General features: G+C 44.2%; 1 protein-coding gene across 6 annotated transcripts in view; it reads left to right on the forward strand.

Annotated features, from left to right (window-relative positions):
- DOK5 (docking protein 5) overlaps positions 1-14,305 on the forward strand; it is a 240,099-nt gene that overhangs the window by 95,806 nt on the left and 129,988 nt on the right. For all 6 annotated transcript variants that reach the window (XM_081557308.1, XM_081557309.1, XM_081557313.1 and 3 more), the window contains exon 5: positions 252-441. In XM_081557308.1, the coding sequence (XP_081413434.1) occupies positions 252-441 (190 nt within the window). The remainder of the gene's footprint in view (positions 1-251; positions 442-14,305) is intronic.

Here is a 14,305-nt window from a genome sequence, read left to right on the forward strand (position 1 = left end):
TTTGCTCACGTAAATAGTGTTGCATGTACATTGACCACCAGACTGTATCTTTCTTGTGTTATTTAATGTAGTCTTCATTTAAAAAATCATTTTCTGGAAGTGTTGATTTATGAGAAAGGTTTATCTTCCTGAATATTCAACCAAAACCTAGAATAAGAGCTTGACTTGTTTTGAAATGCCTCTTTGTTCCTGCAGTGTCTGTGATGTTTTATTCCTGGGGACTTGAGACTAACCTTTTGTTTTTCTCCCAGAGAGATTCAATGTGTATTTGATGCCATCTCCTAACTTAGATGTACATGGCGAATGTGCCTTGCAGATTACATATGAGCACATCTGTCTTTGGGACGTCCAGAATCCCAGAGTCAAACTCATCTCTTGGCCGCTAAGCGCGCTGCGGCGGTATGGGCGAGATGCTGCTTGGTTCACTTTTGAGGCAGGGAGGTGAGTCGCATGACTGTTTTTCTACGTTTTTTCCCGAAGTTCACGTCCTGCGAGGCCTGGGTTTCCCTGTGAGATCCAGCATGAAGCGCATTGGGAGCCGCCTGGGCCTGTGACTCTGTGATGCTGTGAATGGTGTTGTCACTCAGTCGTGTCCGACTCTGCGACCCCACGGAGTGTAGCCCACCAGGCTCCTCTGTCCATGGGATCTCCCAGGCAAGGATACTGGAGTGGGCTGCCTTTTCCTCTCCGGGGGGCCTTCTGGACCCAGGGATCGAACTCGTGTCTTCTGCATTGCAGGCGGATTCTTTACCAACTGAGCCACTGTTCGTATATTCAGCATGGCTTGGTTTTCCAGGGAGGGGGCTAATGTTTTATGAATGTGATGTGGAATTTTCATTACACGGTTGGAGCCCATACCACAAACTGATGTTGAAGTAGGTACCGGTGCTGAAATTCTACTCTTACGAGGTCATGCTGGACAGAGGCCAACTTCTTGGTTTTTGGAAAACTTCTATTTTGATATGTATGTTTCCTCACTGAACTAACTGTGGTAGATTATCAACATTAGGGGCCGTTGACATTTTTCAAGTTGAAGTTTATTAAGTTTAATCTATTTTTCTCACAAGGTAATGAATGACACCAATACTACGAAGAGACTGATTTCACAACTTGCTTATTGCGATACCTAATAAGCACTTCGAGGCTTTTCCTGTTTCCTTTTCAAAGTTAATTTTGGAGAGAGAAGGGGGTGCAGTAATATGTGGGTTGATCGTTAGCTACAAAGATATTGGTCTAATCAGCCTCTTATTGTCACCCCTCTTTCCTCAGAATGTAGGCTCTATTTTTGGAAACAATGCAGATCAAATTTTATATTTTAGAATTTTAAATGACTAAATTTTAAGAAGTACAAGTTCTTCTGTACATGGCCTGATTTTAAAGTTGAAGAACAACTTGTGACTTTAAAAGGGTTTTGTTTTTTGGTTTGTAAAGTAGGCAGTTCTTCCCTCACAGGAGTGTGGTACTTGACATAATAAAAGTAATGACATGACTTCTAAACACCTAAAACCCTAGTCCATGTGAATATGTCACAATAATGCTTTGCTCGCACTAATCTGCTCACCTCATTATAAACAAAGCCCAATTATTTAAAATTCGCTTTTCAGAAATACGATCGAATCAGTGCTCTTACAGTTATCCTAGAAAGTGCGTAAAGCCTTCTCTCCCATGCAGCTCTTCTCTGGTCTGTTTACATTTTAAGAACCTGGAAATGGGAATGGTGTAAACACATCAGTGAGTCTCTCAGAGACACAAAGGTTCTTGCATCAGCAAGTAAAACTTTAATATTAGAGCAGTGTCCGTAAGTCAGAGTTACTTGTCTATTACCCTTACGGGGAAATCTTGGTAGAAAATTAAGAGTTTGTTTGGGAGGTGGGTGTTTCTCCATGTTTCGGTGTCAGAAATCATTTATTATCATTTTTATACTTTTGGCCATGCCTCATGACTTGTGGGATCTTAGTTCCCCAAACCTGGATTGAACCTTGCCCCCTGCAGTTTAAGTGAAGGATCTAAACCACTGGACCACCAGAATTCCCTCCAAAATCATTTATGTGTAAACTGTAACCAGTGAAATATGGGTATGAAAGGTGTTTTGTCATTGAAAGTAGACTTTTCTGTTGGCTGTACACCTTGCATCATTCCCCACTCATATTTTATGTTGAATTGCAGGAGAGTTCTGCATTGATCAACATGTTAAGGGACTGTTTTGGGCAGCATTTATTCCAAAATTCCTTTTTTTCCATTTTTCTTTGATTCACTCTACTTATAGGAAATAGTAAAGGTCATGGCATCTGGTCCCATCACTTCATGGCAAATAGATGAGGAAACAGTGTCAGACTTTAATTTTTTGGGCTCCAAAATCACTGCAGATGGTGACTGGAGCCATGAAATTAAAAGATGCTGACTCCTTGGAAGGAAAGTTATGACCAACCTAGATAGCATATTAAAAAGCAGAGACATTACTTTGCCAACAAAGGTCCATCTAGTCAAGGCTGTGGTTTTTCCAGTGGTCATGTATGGATGTGAGAGTTGGACGGTGAAGAAAGCTGAGTGCCGAAGAATTGATGCTTTTGAACTGTGGTGCTGGAGAAAACTCTTGAGAGTCCCTTGGACTGCAAGGAGATCCAACCAGTCCATCCTAAAGGAGATCAGTTCTGGGTGTTCATTGGAAGGTCTGATGTTGAAGCTGAAACTCCAATACTTTGGCCACCTCATGCGAAGAGTTGACTCATTGGAAAAGACCCTGATGCTGGGAAGGATTGGGGGCAGGAGGAGAAGGGCATGGCGGAGGATGAGATGGTTGGATGGCATCACTGACTTGATGGGTTTGGGTAGACTCTGGGAGTTGGTGATGGACAGAGAGGCCTGGAGTGCTGCAATTCATGGGGTCGCAAAGAGTCGGACACGACTGAGCGACTGAACTGAACTGAACTGAACTGAATAGGAAAAGGATATTTATGACTTTTTGTTGTCATTTCTGAAAGGGTGAAAACAGTAAACCTTTGTAGTATCTCATGACTGTTTGAAACTTTTTTCAAATTATCTGAGTCTTCCAGGTTTTCTAACATTCTCGTAGCTTGCAAAAGTTTAACTTCATGTTTACATCTAGCAGAACTGCTAGGGAACTAGGAGATTATTTTAAAGACTTTGATATTTCTCCTGTGTGGTAGGTTGGAAGCCACAGTGATTTTTTAAGCAGGGGTATGTGTGCTATGTAAGCATGCATTGGTGTATGTGTGCTATTATACCCCTGCTTACACACATGCAAGGGTGTGTGTGTTATTTTGTTAGCATGCAGGGGTGTGTGTGTGGGGGGGTTGTGTTATTGTGTGTGTATGTTATTCTGTTATTGTGTGTTGTGTTATTGTGTGTATGTGTGTTGTTATTATGGGTGTTATTGTGCATGTATTGTTATTGTGTTATTGTGTGTGTGTTGTGTAAGCATGCAGGGATATGTGTGTGTGTTGTGTAAGTATGCAGGGGTGTGTGTTATTGTCTATGTGTATGTTATTGTGTGTGTTGTGTTATTGTGTGTATGTTATTGTGTTATTGTGTGTATGTTATTGTGTGTGTTGTGTTATTGTGTGTATGTTATTGTGTTACTGTGTTGAGTGTGTGTTGTGTGTATGTTATTGTGTTATTGTGTGTGTTGTGTTATTGTGTGTTATTGTGTATTATGTGTGTGTTACTGTATGTGTTATTGTGTGTATGGTATTATTGTGTGTTATTGTGTGTGTTGTGTGTATGATATTGTGTTATTGTGTGTGTTGTGTGATTGTGTGTATTGTGTGATTGTGTGTGTGTTGTTGTGTAAGCATGTTCACATTTTGTAAGTAATAGGACAGAGGTGGCCCATGTGGATTTGGGGAGAGAATACGGAGCTCGGGTGCAAGAAGTGGTGGAGGAAGAGAGAAGATATACTGAAGACGTGGGTTTCAAAAATATTCCAGTTGTCTTTGACCACAGGCCATAAACTACTGACTTGGAAAATGAAAGCACATTTTAGTTCATGACTTTCATCTCTCTGTGTTCTGTCCTTTTGGGTGTTTCGTCCAAGAACTCCAGAGGTTAGATACTGTAACACCTACAGCTTATCCCCCCAGTGCTGTGACCCAGATGTTGTAGGGACCTGGAATATGTGTTGATTTTGAACAGCATTCTTGTTCAGTGGTCGTGCTTTGGGGGCTGGTGCAAACTGGAGACCGAATGAATGATCAGAAGGACAAGTCCTGGGACTGTGCTCTCAGGACCTGGCTCATTTCTCGGACAGCGTGCTGTGTGCATGAGGGGCCCTGGTTCGGGAGTCAGAGAAACACTAGGGTCTGATCTCTATTCTTGTTTCCTTAAACACTAAGTGGAAGCTATTTATTTATTTATATATATTTATTCGACTTAAAAGTCACAGCCGTTTATTAGGTCAGAAGTCTAGACACAGCATGGCTCAGCTGATTCTCTGCTCTACGATTCACAAAAGCAAGATTTTCTCAAGGTTCTGGGGATAAACCTGCTTTGAGCCTCATTCAGGTTGTGGGCTGAGTTCAGCTCCATGTGGTTGTAGGACTGAGTTTCCCCTGTCTGCACCTTCTAGAGGCTGCCTGCACTCTGGCTCATAGTCCCCTTCCTATGTCTTGAAAGCCAGCGATGGAGTCTGATCTCTGTTTTTATTAGCTGTTGACTGTGGACAAAGTGTTTAACTTCCCTTTTGTGTTTATCTAAGTAACTAACTTCCTTTTGGGCTGGTTGTAGGTAAAAGCAGTGATGCATAAGGTGCTGGGCTTTTATTAAATAGTGTCTTTGAGATTTTGTTATAATAACTTTTGGAGCAGGACTGGGTTTGCAGGATCCAGACAGTACCCTTAAATGCAAGGTGATATTACCATTTTATATTTTGCCTGAAACTGAAATTAGATGCATTTTTATAGTTACCATCAAGATGCTCAGGATAATAAGATCATTCATGTTCCCCCAAGTGTGAAGATTTCATATCTGCCTTGCCTTATTAGTGAAGATAATTTTTTCCCTTGGCTATTTTTGGATGTGTTCAAAACAAGGCAGTTTCATATTAACTAAAGATAATTTTCTCCTTGTCTTACATTGATAGATGAACAGGAGTTAAGTCTCTCTAGGCAGGTAGTTTTCACATATCCAGCATGTGTCTACAAAGACATCACAGCGTTCCCCTCTGGGACACAGGTAATCTTCCCAAAGACCTCAGGCAGAATTCTGCTCCGTCTGGACAGAACCTGTGTTCGAGTTGAAACTAAGTGTTATTCCTGTTGAATGGCCCATTTTGAGGCACCAAGACTGACAATGGGATACATGTAATAAGCTAGGCTGGGAGTCGGAGGAAATGAAATTAGAGTTAATCTCATACCGGTCCTGGGACCTTGAGTGAATGAGCTAACACTCTGGGCTTCCGTTAGCCACCTGTGAAATGAGTATAATATCCTGCCTCTCACAAGATGACTGTGAAGATTAAATAAAGGTGCATAGACAAACACCTGGCATGATGCCTGGCAGGTAGTAGGCAACTGTATCAACCCAAAGGGATGCAAAGGGAAGAGAAACTCACTGACCCTCAGAACCCAGTGCACGTAGCACGGCTGGCGTCAGGCTTGGGTTGACCCAGAGGCCGGATGAGGATCCTGGGTTTCATCTCATAGTCCCGCTCCTTCTAGATGGCTGCACCCTGACTCCACGTGGGTCCTCCAGGAGCCTTGAGATCTTCTCACACCATCAGCCAATAGAAGAGAAGTAGATTCTTATCAGATGTTGACTGCATGTCAAGAACTGCTTTGAGGACTTGGTGGAAAGCACGCAGGGCACAGATAGAATGGTGTGGTTCCCGCAAAGCCGGAAGGAGGTACTGACACCATCAGAAGACATGTGAAGTTTAAAAAAAAAAATCTAACAAAATGTGTCCAACAGAGTATTTAATTATTGCTCAAAGCAATTAAAGTAAGGCAGCTGTTTCATTGTAATTAGCAGTATCACTCATAATCGTGCTGAGATACAGAACAGTGGTTCTCAGCCAGGGGGTGAGTTTGCCCCCAAAGGACACTTGGCAATGTCTGGAGAGATTTTTAGTTGTCACAGCGTAACCTGTAGAGAACAACCCCCCACGACGGAGAATTGTCAGGTCCGTGCTCTAGCAGGCATATCAACCGTTCAAAACGATTACTGATATTTATTGAGCCCTTACTGTAAGAAAGGGGCTTCCTGGGTAGCTCAAATGGTAAACAATCTGCGTGCAGTGTGGGAGACCTGGGTTCGATCCCTGGGTTGGGAAGATCCCCTGGAGAAGGGAAAGGCTACCCACTCCAGTATTCTGGCCTGGAGAATTCCGTAGACAGAGGAGCCTGGCGGGCTACAGTCTATGGGGTCACAGAGTCGGACACGACTGAGCGAGTAACACTTTCACTTAACTACTGTAAGAAAGTTGTTGTATTAAACATTTTATACGTACTATCTCATTTAAGTCATTTGCTGGCCATATAAACCAAGGGATATTATTATTCTCATCCTAAGAGGAAGCTTGGGCATCTGTGCCACTGACCCAGAGGCACCAGAGCAGTGAGTAAAAGGTGGTAGGTTCACAAACACGCTCAGGTCTTCTTACTCCCCAACCCTCAGAAGGGTCCCTAAGAAGGTCAAGTGTCACACCTCTACTAGGTTAGCCTAGTTCTTTCTCTTAAATAATTATGTAAAATTCATTTTTAATCAGAGGATAATTGCTTTACGATGTTGAGTTGGTTTCTGCTATACAACAACGTGTATCAGTCACGAGTCACATATATCCCCTCTAGCCTAGTTCTTGGACTTCCCAGGCGGCTCAGACAGCAAAGAATCTGCCTGCAGTGCAGAAGACCTGGGTTCAATCTGTGGGTTGGGAAGATCCCCTGGAGAAGGGAATGGGTACCCACAACAGTATTCTTGCCTGGAAAATCCCATGGTCAGGGGAGTGTGGCGGGCTGCAGTCCACGGGGTCGCAAAGAATCAGACGTGACTGAGCGACGAACACTCTCACAGCCTAGTTCTTAATGAACTCTACAGAGCTAAGGAAGAGAAGGCATACTGCATAACCAGCACTCATGTATACATCATCTTAGTTTAATTCCGGAACCCCCTGTTGGTCCTTTCAGTTCTGAGTGCAGGCACTTACAGTCAGGATCATTCTTCTCTTCTGGGCTGCAGGATCGTGACCGAAGGTTGTTAAGAGTCTTCTAGATTCTGTTTATCGCTCTCTTTCCCAATGTAGGCAGATCTAACCATTCCTCTGTGGTGTTTTGTTTTCTTTTTAAGAAATCCAGGGTTGATAGATAATCTGTAATCTGTAATAAAGTGCAGTTGCACAATTAATTGCTACTCATTGCCACCAGAGATAGAGAACAATTAGCCCATGGGGAGGAGGAGAGGCAGGGGAAAGGACACATTGCTTATTTTATTTTTGAGTATTTTCTAGACTTCTATTTGTTTCTTTCCATTTGGAAGCCCTGAAACATCAGTGAAGCAGATCAGACTGGGGTCTCTCATTTTTTATGGGAAGATCCAGTTGACATGAAGTTGTAACTGCAGTAACGTCCCCCATGGATCTGTTCTTTAAACGTTACTGTCTGAAGCATGGTGCCATTTGCCCAGTCAGTTTCCCTGTGAATTTCACAGCTGGCTGCCCAGTTCCCACGCGTCAGCGTCAGGCCCCGCCCCGCGTCCTGGCTGATCTAAATGGGCACCCTGGGTTCAGCACCCGCAAGGAAGGGGGAGATCAGGTCACGTGTGGCGGGACACGGTGGGTGGTTACCACCCCTGGGGGCCTCTCTCTACCAGCCGAAGAATGTTTCTCCTGTGCTTTTGACATCGTTTTAAGAGCAACTTTGAAGTATGTCAAGAGTATGTGAAAACTGACATGCCACAGACCCATTCTTTTCCTTAAATGGAGCGCACACATTGGGGAAAAAGGCTTTTTCGGATGTAGAGGCATCTGAACAGTCTTGGAAAAGAAGTCATCTGTGTCTTGTGTATATCACTCTAAAAACAATACTAATTGGTAAAACAGTCTGTTTTAAGAGACTATTTAACATTTCATTGAAGAAGAAAATTTTATCTTCCTCTAATTGATGAGTTTAAGGTTTAAAAGGACCTTTATTCTAATATAAATTTTCGTGTATTCTCTATTTGTCTTCTTGATTCAAAGCTACTTAGTAATCTCTCACTTCTAAATATTTTGTAGAGCATATATTCATTCTTATTAAAGGATTGAAAGCAAATTAGCAAATAAAATGTACTCCCTGTTTCCTGCTATGTTGAATAGAGAACTGTTAAATTTTTTTTTATTGGAATATAGTTGATTTACAATGTTATGTTAGTTTCAGGGATACAGCAAAGGGAATCAGTTATATATATATACGTCCACTCTATATATGTCCACTTTTTTTATTCTTTTCCCACATAGGTCATTGTTGTTGTTTAGTTGCTACGTCACGTCCAACTCTTCGCAACCCCATGGACTATAGCCCTCCAGGATCCTCTGTCCATGGGATTTCCCAGGCATGAATACTAGAGTAGGTTGCCAATTTCTTCCCCAGGGGATCCTCCTGATCCAGGGATCAGACCCGCATGTTGTGCATTCACAGGTGGATTCTTTGCCACTGAGCCATCAGGGGAGCCCACATAGGCCATTGCAAAGTATATAAATATGCTTGATCCCACACAGTCTTGCTCAGAAGAAGTGAAATTGTTTTGAAAACAAACAGAGGCTACAGTTGTACTTAAATGGCTGTTCATTCTTCATTAGCATTGATCTAAAAAGTAATTGTAATTATAAAAGTGACATGCATTATAAGTATTCCGTGAGTGGAGGTAGGTGTGAAACCAGAAGGGAGAGTCCCCTTTGTACTCCAGGAAGTAACCTCTTCAATCATCATCTTTAGTAGATCATTCAGTATTGCATGTCTGTTCTCTGCCAGACACTGTGCTAGGTGTTTGGGTGTGAACACAGACAAGTCCCCTTTACCTCTGAACTTCTATGGTTTTAGCATATGAAATCCTTAAAGGAAAGGATGACTTTCTAATGAACTTTGGAAAAAGAAATTAGACACTCATCAATGCCTCCTGTCTTGTGGCCATCTTTTAAAAAATGTAAGGTGTATTTTTATTTAATTTATTTATTCATCTAGCTTTATTCAGGCATCAATGACATAGAACATCATTTAAGTCTAAAACGTACAAGGTGATGATTTGATACATGTATGTATAGCAAAAGGATCACCACGATAAGGTTCGTTAACACCTTCATCACCTGGTTCCCGAAAGAGTATGCGTGTGGGGTCTGGCTGCTTGCCGCTCAAAAGCCAACAGGCCAAGCTGGTGGAAAGGGAAGTCTGCTTTGTTTCAGATGCCGGCAGCTGTGGGGGCGGTGAGGGTGGTGGACATCTGTCTAGCCCCCGCTGACAAGCAGGGCTGAGAGCTTTGACAGACAGAGCTGGGGGGTCAGCCAGCAGCACGGTCACCTTCTCATTGGTCATCGGTGGTCTGACCAGCAGCATCTTGACTGTTTCACAGCTCATCTTCAGTTCCAGGTCCGTTTGTTCCCGTTTATTTGTGGCCAGTTCTCTGAACTGTGGCCCCTCACGTCCTGGGTACAGTCTGCTCATCACGTAGTTAACTTCTCCACCGGGGGTTCTGGTATCTGTAAGACAGCTCTCAGGATGTGGCTCAGAATATCATCTGCACTCCTTGAGGAAGAACTAAAGGTCCTTGACGATGCTTAATGACTGCATTATTACTATTTAGTCTCCTTTGTTTTCCTTTGTTTCAGCATTTCTCACTTTTCTGATTAAACGTATTCTTTGACTAAAGTTTTCCACAGACAAAAGGCAGGCAGAGGACATGGCTGGAGGTTGGGGGACAAAGACTATATGGTCCTGCTTCGTTTCAACTTCACATAATTACCCCTTTTTGTGATGAGAACATTTAGGATCTTCTGTCTTCCAGGTATACAATACAATATTTCAAATGATGGGCCCCTCGCTGTACATTAGATCCCCACAACTTACCTTCCAGCTGGAAGTCTGTACCGTGAGACCAACATCTCCCGTTTTCCTCTGCCCCAACCCCTGGTAACCACCTTTCTATTCGCGGTGTCTATGAGTTTGGCCTTTTTTAAGATTCCACATATCAGTGAGATCACCAGTATTTGTCTCTCTTTCTCTGACCTGTTTCACTTACACGGTGCCCTCAAGGCCTATCCACGGTGTCACGACTGGCAGGGTTTTCCTCTCTTTTCTGAGACTCAGTAATATCCCAGCGTGCTGCTTTCTTTATCCATTCATGCATCGTGGACTGTAAGGTTATTTCCATGTCTCAGCCGTGGTAAATAATGCTGCAGCGGACATAGGAGTGCTGACGTCTCTTCGAGATAGTGATTTTATTTCCTCTGGACATATACCAGACGTGGAATTGCTGGATCTTTTGGCAACTCTATTTTTTTTAAAGAAGCACTCTAGCATTTTTCACAGTGGCTGTACCAATTTACACTCCCAGCAACGGTGCACAAGGATTGCCTTTTCTCTACATCCTTGCCATCACTTGTCATCTCTTGCCTTTTTCACAGTAGCCATCCTAACAGGTATGAGATTGTATTTCATTGTGAGTTCCATTTCCCTGATGGCCAGTGATGTTGGGCATTTTTCTTATACCTGTTGGCCATTTGTGTGGTGAGACCATTTTGTCATAGGTGATGGCCCACTAGTGTATGTGAGCACTCTATATATGACAGTGCCTCAGAATTCTAGTCAAGGGCTAGTGAAAATGAACCATTCCTTCTCGCATCACACATTCCCTGGGTGCACCCTAAGAGCTAGTGTGGTTCCAAACAGCGTGGATGTAGCAATAAATAAACTGATGTTCAGTTATGAAACATACTCTCTAGAGGAGAGGAGGTACAGGCAACACCAAACATTAAGAAAAAGTAAAATAGAGGGAGGTGGGAGGGGGGTCCAGGAAGGGGAACACATGTAAACCCATGGCTGATTCATGTCAATGTATGGCAAAAACCACTACAATATTGTAAAGTAATTAGCCCCCAACTAAAATAAATAAATTTATTATAAAGAAAAAGTAAAATAGATGTTAGGATTTGTAAGTCCCATATGAAAAGTAAGGTGATGGAAAGTGCCAAAGGAGGGTATGGTTTTAAGAAGGGTGAGAGGACTGGCTTTGCTCGGTCAGTGAGGTATGAATAAAGGCCTGAAAGAGGCGAGGGAGTGAGCCCCTCAGGACTCTGGGGGGAGAGGATTCTGGCACAAGCAGGAGGTGCCGAGGGGGGATGTGCGTGTCTGAAGTGTGTAAAGCCGAGCCAGGGGGCTGGCAAGGCTGGAGCAGGACACGTGGAAGGGACATGACGGAGGCGGGGGCGGGGGCGGGGGCGGGGCAGGCTCAGGCCGGGTGGGGCTCGGCGGCCACTGACAAGACTCTGGCTTTGGGTCCTAATGGGGGGGGGGGCACGGGGGCTGGGCAGTGTGAAGAAACAGCCTCCGAGGCCTGTCTCACCTCCGACACCAACTGCAGGTTGGGGGTTCCCGTACCACCTAAGGTGGAGTCACTTGCTAGAATGACTCAGAATTCACTGAAAGCTATGCAATTCATCGTTCATCCCAGAGACAGACAGATTAGCATCAGCCAGGAGAGGCCGGGCGGCGGTGGGGGCCAGAGAAGCGGGTGATGAGGAGCCAGGCCCGCGTCACTTCCTGCTCTCGGTGCATGACGTTCGCACGGGGCACCGCCAGCCAGGGACGCTCCCTGACCTGCCACAGGCAGAGTTTTTATTGGGCCTCCATCACGCGCATGATTGATTGATTGATTGATTGCCCATGTGGATGCTCTCCATCTCCAGGTGCACAGATGCCATGTGACCCAAAGCTCATTCTAAACCATATTGTTACTCTTTGCCTGGTCAAGAACCGCAGGCAAGCAAAACCCCTGACCTCCCGGGAGCCCATGGTAAACAGCAGAACTCTTTTTAGACAAGATGAAATTCTTGACTTGGGAAAGACAGGGCAGGAGGAGAAGGGGGCGACAGAAGATGAGATAGTTGGATGGCATCACCGACTCAATGGACGTGAGTTTGAGCAAACTCCAAGAGATAGTGAAGGACAGGGAAGCCTGGCGTGCTGCAGTCCATGGGGTTACAAAGAGTGGGACACGACTGACCAATAACTCAAAAGTAAGCAAACTCTTAGCTTGAATCTTTGACAAGAGGACCTAAACAGAATGTAATGACTTACTAGCTTTATTTTCATTGTATTTATGTTCATGTCTACTTTCAATTTATGGCAGAGCCTACTGGTTCATGATATGGATTTGATCATTCCATTTACAACATATTTGTTTAAGAGAGAAAAAATGAGTTGATTTAAAATATGAAGTAGGAGATACAAAGGTTTGACAAGCAAATGAAAGTAGTGTATTGATGTTCACAGAGCTGTCCCCTGCTCAGGAGTCTGAGTGGCGTATCTTGTGTCTCCCGTGTTGATTCCATGTGTCTAGGAAGCCTGGGTCGAGTTCTCTCTCAGTGGCTCCTTTCCTAGTCCTGCCTGCCGTCTCCCCATCTGTTCTACACTTATTTTGTTCTCATGCTCAGTTGCCAAGTCCTGTCTGACTCTTTTGTGACCCCATGAACTGTACCCACCAGGCTCCCCTGTCTGTGGATTCTCCAGGCAAGAATACTGGAGTGGGTTGCCATTCCCTTCTGTAGAGATCTTCCCGACCCAGGGATCGAACCTGAGTCTCCCGCTTGGCAGGCAGATCCTTTACCACTGAGCCACCAGGGAGACCCCCTACAGTCATTTATTGGGCACCAAATACAGGCGAAGGCCTGTGGTGCATCCTGGTGGGAAAGCTGTGAATAAGTCAGAAAACCGTCTGTCCGCATGGAACTTCCATTCACGCTATTTGAAAACGTGCTTTGTGCATTCTGCATATCACGTCTAATATTTTTAACAAATTTAGGTGACAGTTACTGTCATTATGTGTACTTTTCAAACGGACAGTGCAGGCTTAGGGAGGTTTACGGACACGCCGCAGGCCACAAAGCTGGTAAGGGGCAATCCCAGGCAGGTAGTCTGGAGCCCAGGTCTTTACCTCTGCCAAGCCTGTTCTTCCACACTGCCTTGATACGTACTTATTGTGTGTATGAAGGAATGAGTTTCCCAATACTTTCTGAGCTCTTGGTTTTTCGATGGATTCTTAACCAGTTGCATAATCCATGGTTTGGAGTAGCAGACATGACATTTAGGCAAAGTAGTTACTGAGGACGTCAAGGCTGTTAAGTGCATCTGTATGGACACAGTGTTCTTATATGCAAATCCTTATCATATCGAAGGACAGAAGACGGTCCAACTTAAACTCCTTATTTTTCTTTCTCTGGGTGTCCATCAGCTGGTTTCTGTTGGTATATGGCCATCAGGAAAGAGTGTTGGGGCATCTGGGACATTAGCTAAAGTGCCCAAGGTCACAGTCAGCAGGTAGAGAGAGAAAGGAGTCAGACCGGCAGTCCACGCATGTGTGTCTGCAGGTCTGCGGCGGTGAGCTGGGATGTCCTTGCACCATAGTGTGTCTTCTCTGGAGCTGTGAGGGGCGCTGCCATGCGAGGTTATGTAAGACCATCACTGCTTGGATGCGCTGCTCTTTTGACTTCCTTTCCTCTCCTCCCCCATCCCTATTTTCTTCTGACTTGCCTTGGGGAGCCGGCCCATTATTTTACTGAAGGCCTCCAGCAACATTTTTAATGCATCGTAAAGCTGCTTATGAAACAGCGCTGAACAGATCTGTTGGGTTGGGGGCAGTGTGTGAATGAAATAAAAGAGCTCGTGGGTGGAGGTTCGCAGAGACCTATGGAAGAGCCTCTGAGGTCAATTTTTGTTCATTATCCACACTTTCTGGGCCATGCTGTCCCACTGAAGGGCATATGCCTTTGAATGTACGGATGAATGCATTGCAAACCAAAGGCCTAATTTCTGATCTATTTAGAGGCCTTTAGTGCATTTTTGTCCCCTTAATGCAAACTGGTGGCCTCCTGGCCAGATACGGTCCTTAAGTGGCATTTTGGCCTCCACAGATTAAAGAAAATGAAAAAAGTAGCAACATTGAAAATTCAGATTATTTTCTGTAAAAAATTCAAGATTTCTGGTTTCTCTTAAATAATCAGAAGTGTGACTGCACTGGGCTCACACTTCCCCATGTAAATGCCTGACCGTCTGTGCAGCTCTGTGTTGTGGGGAGTCTCTGTCTCCGTTCATTCACGTTCTTTGCC

The sequence above is a fragment of the Giraffa tippelskirchi genome, chromosome 13 (genome assembly GCF_054371585.1).
Source record: "Giraffa tippelskirchi isolate mGirTip1 chromosome 13, T2T-mGirTip1v1.2.pri, whole genome shotgun sequence".
NCBI classification, from domain to species: domain Eukaryota; kingdom Metazoa; phylum Chordata; class Mammalia; order Artiodactyla; family Giraffidae; genus Giraffa; species Giraffa tippelskirchi.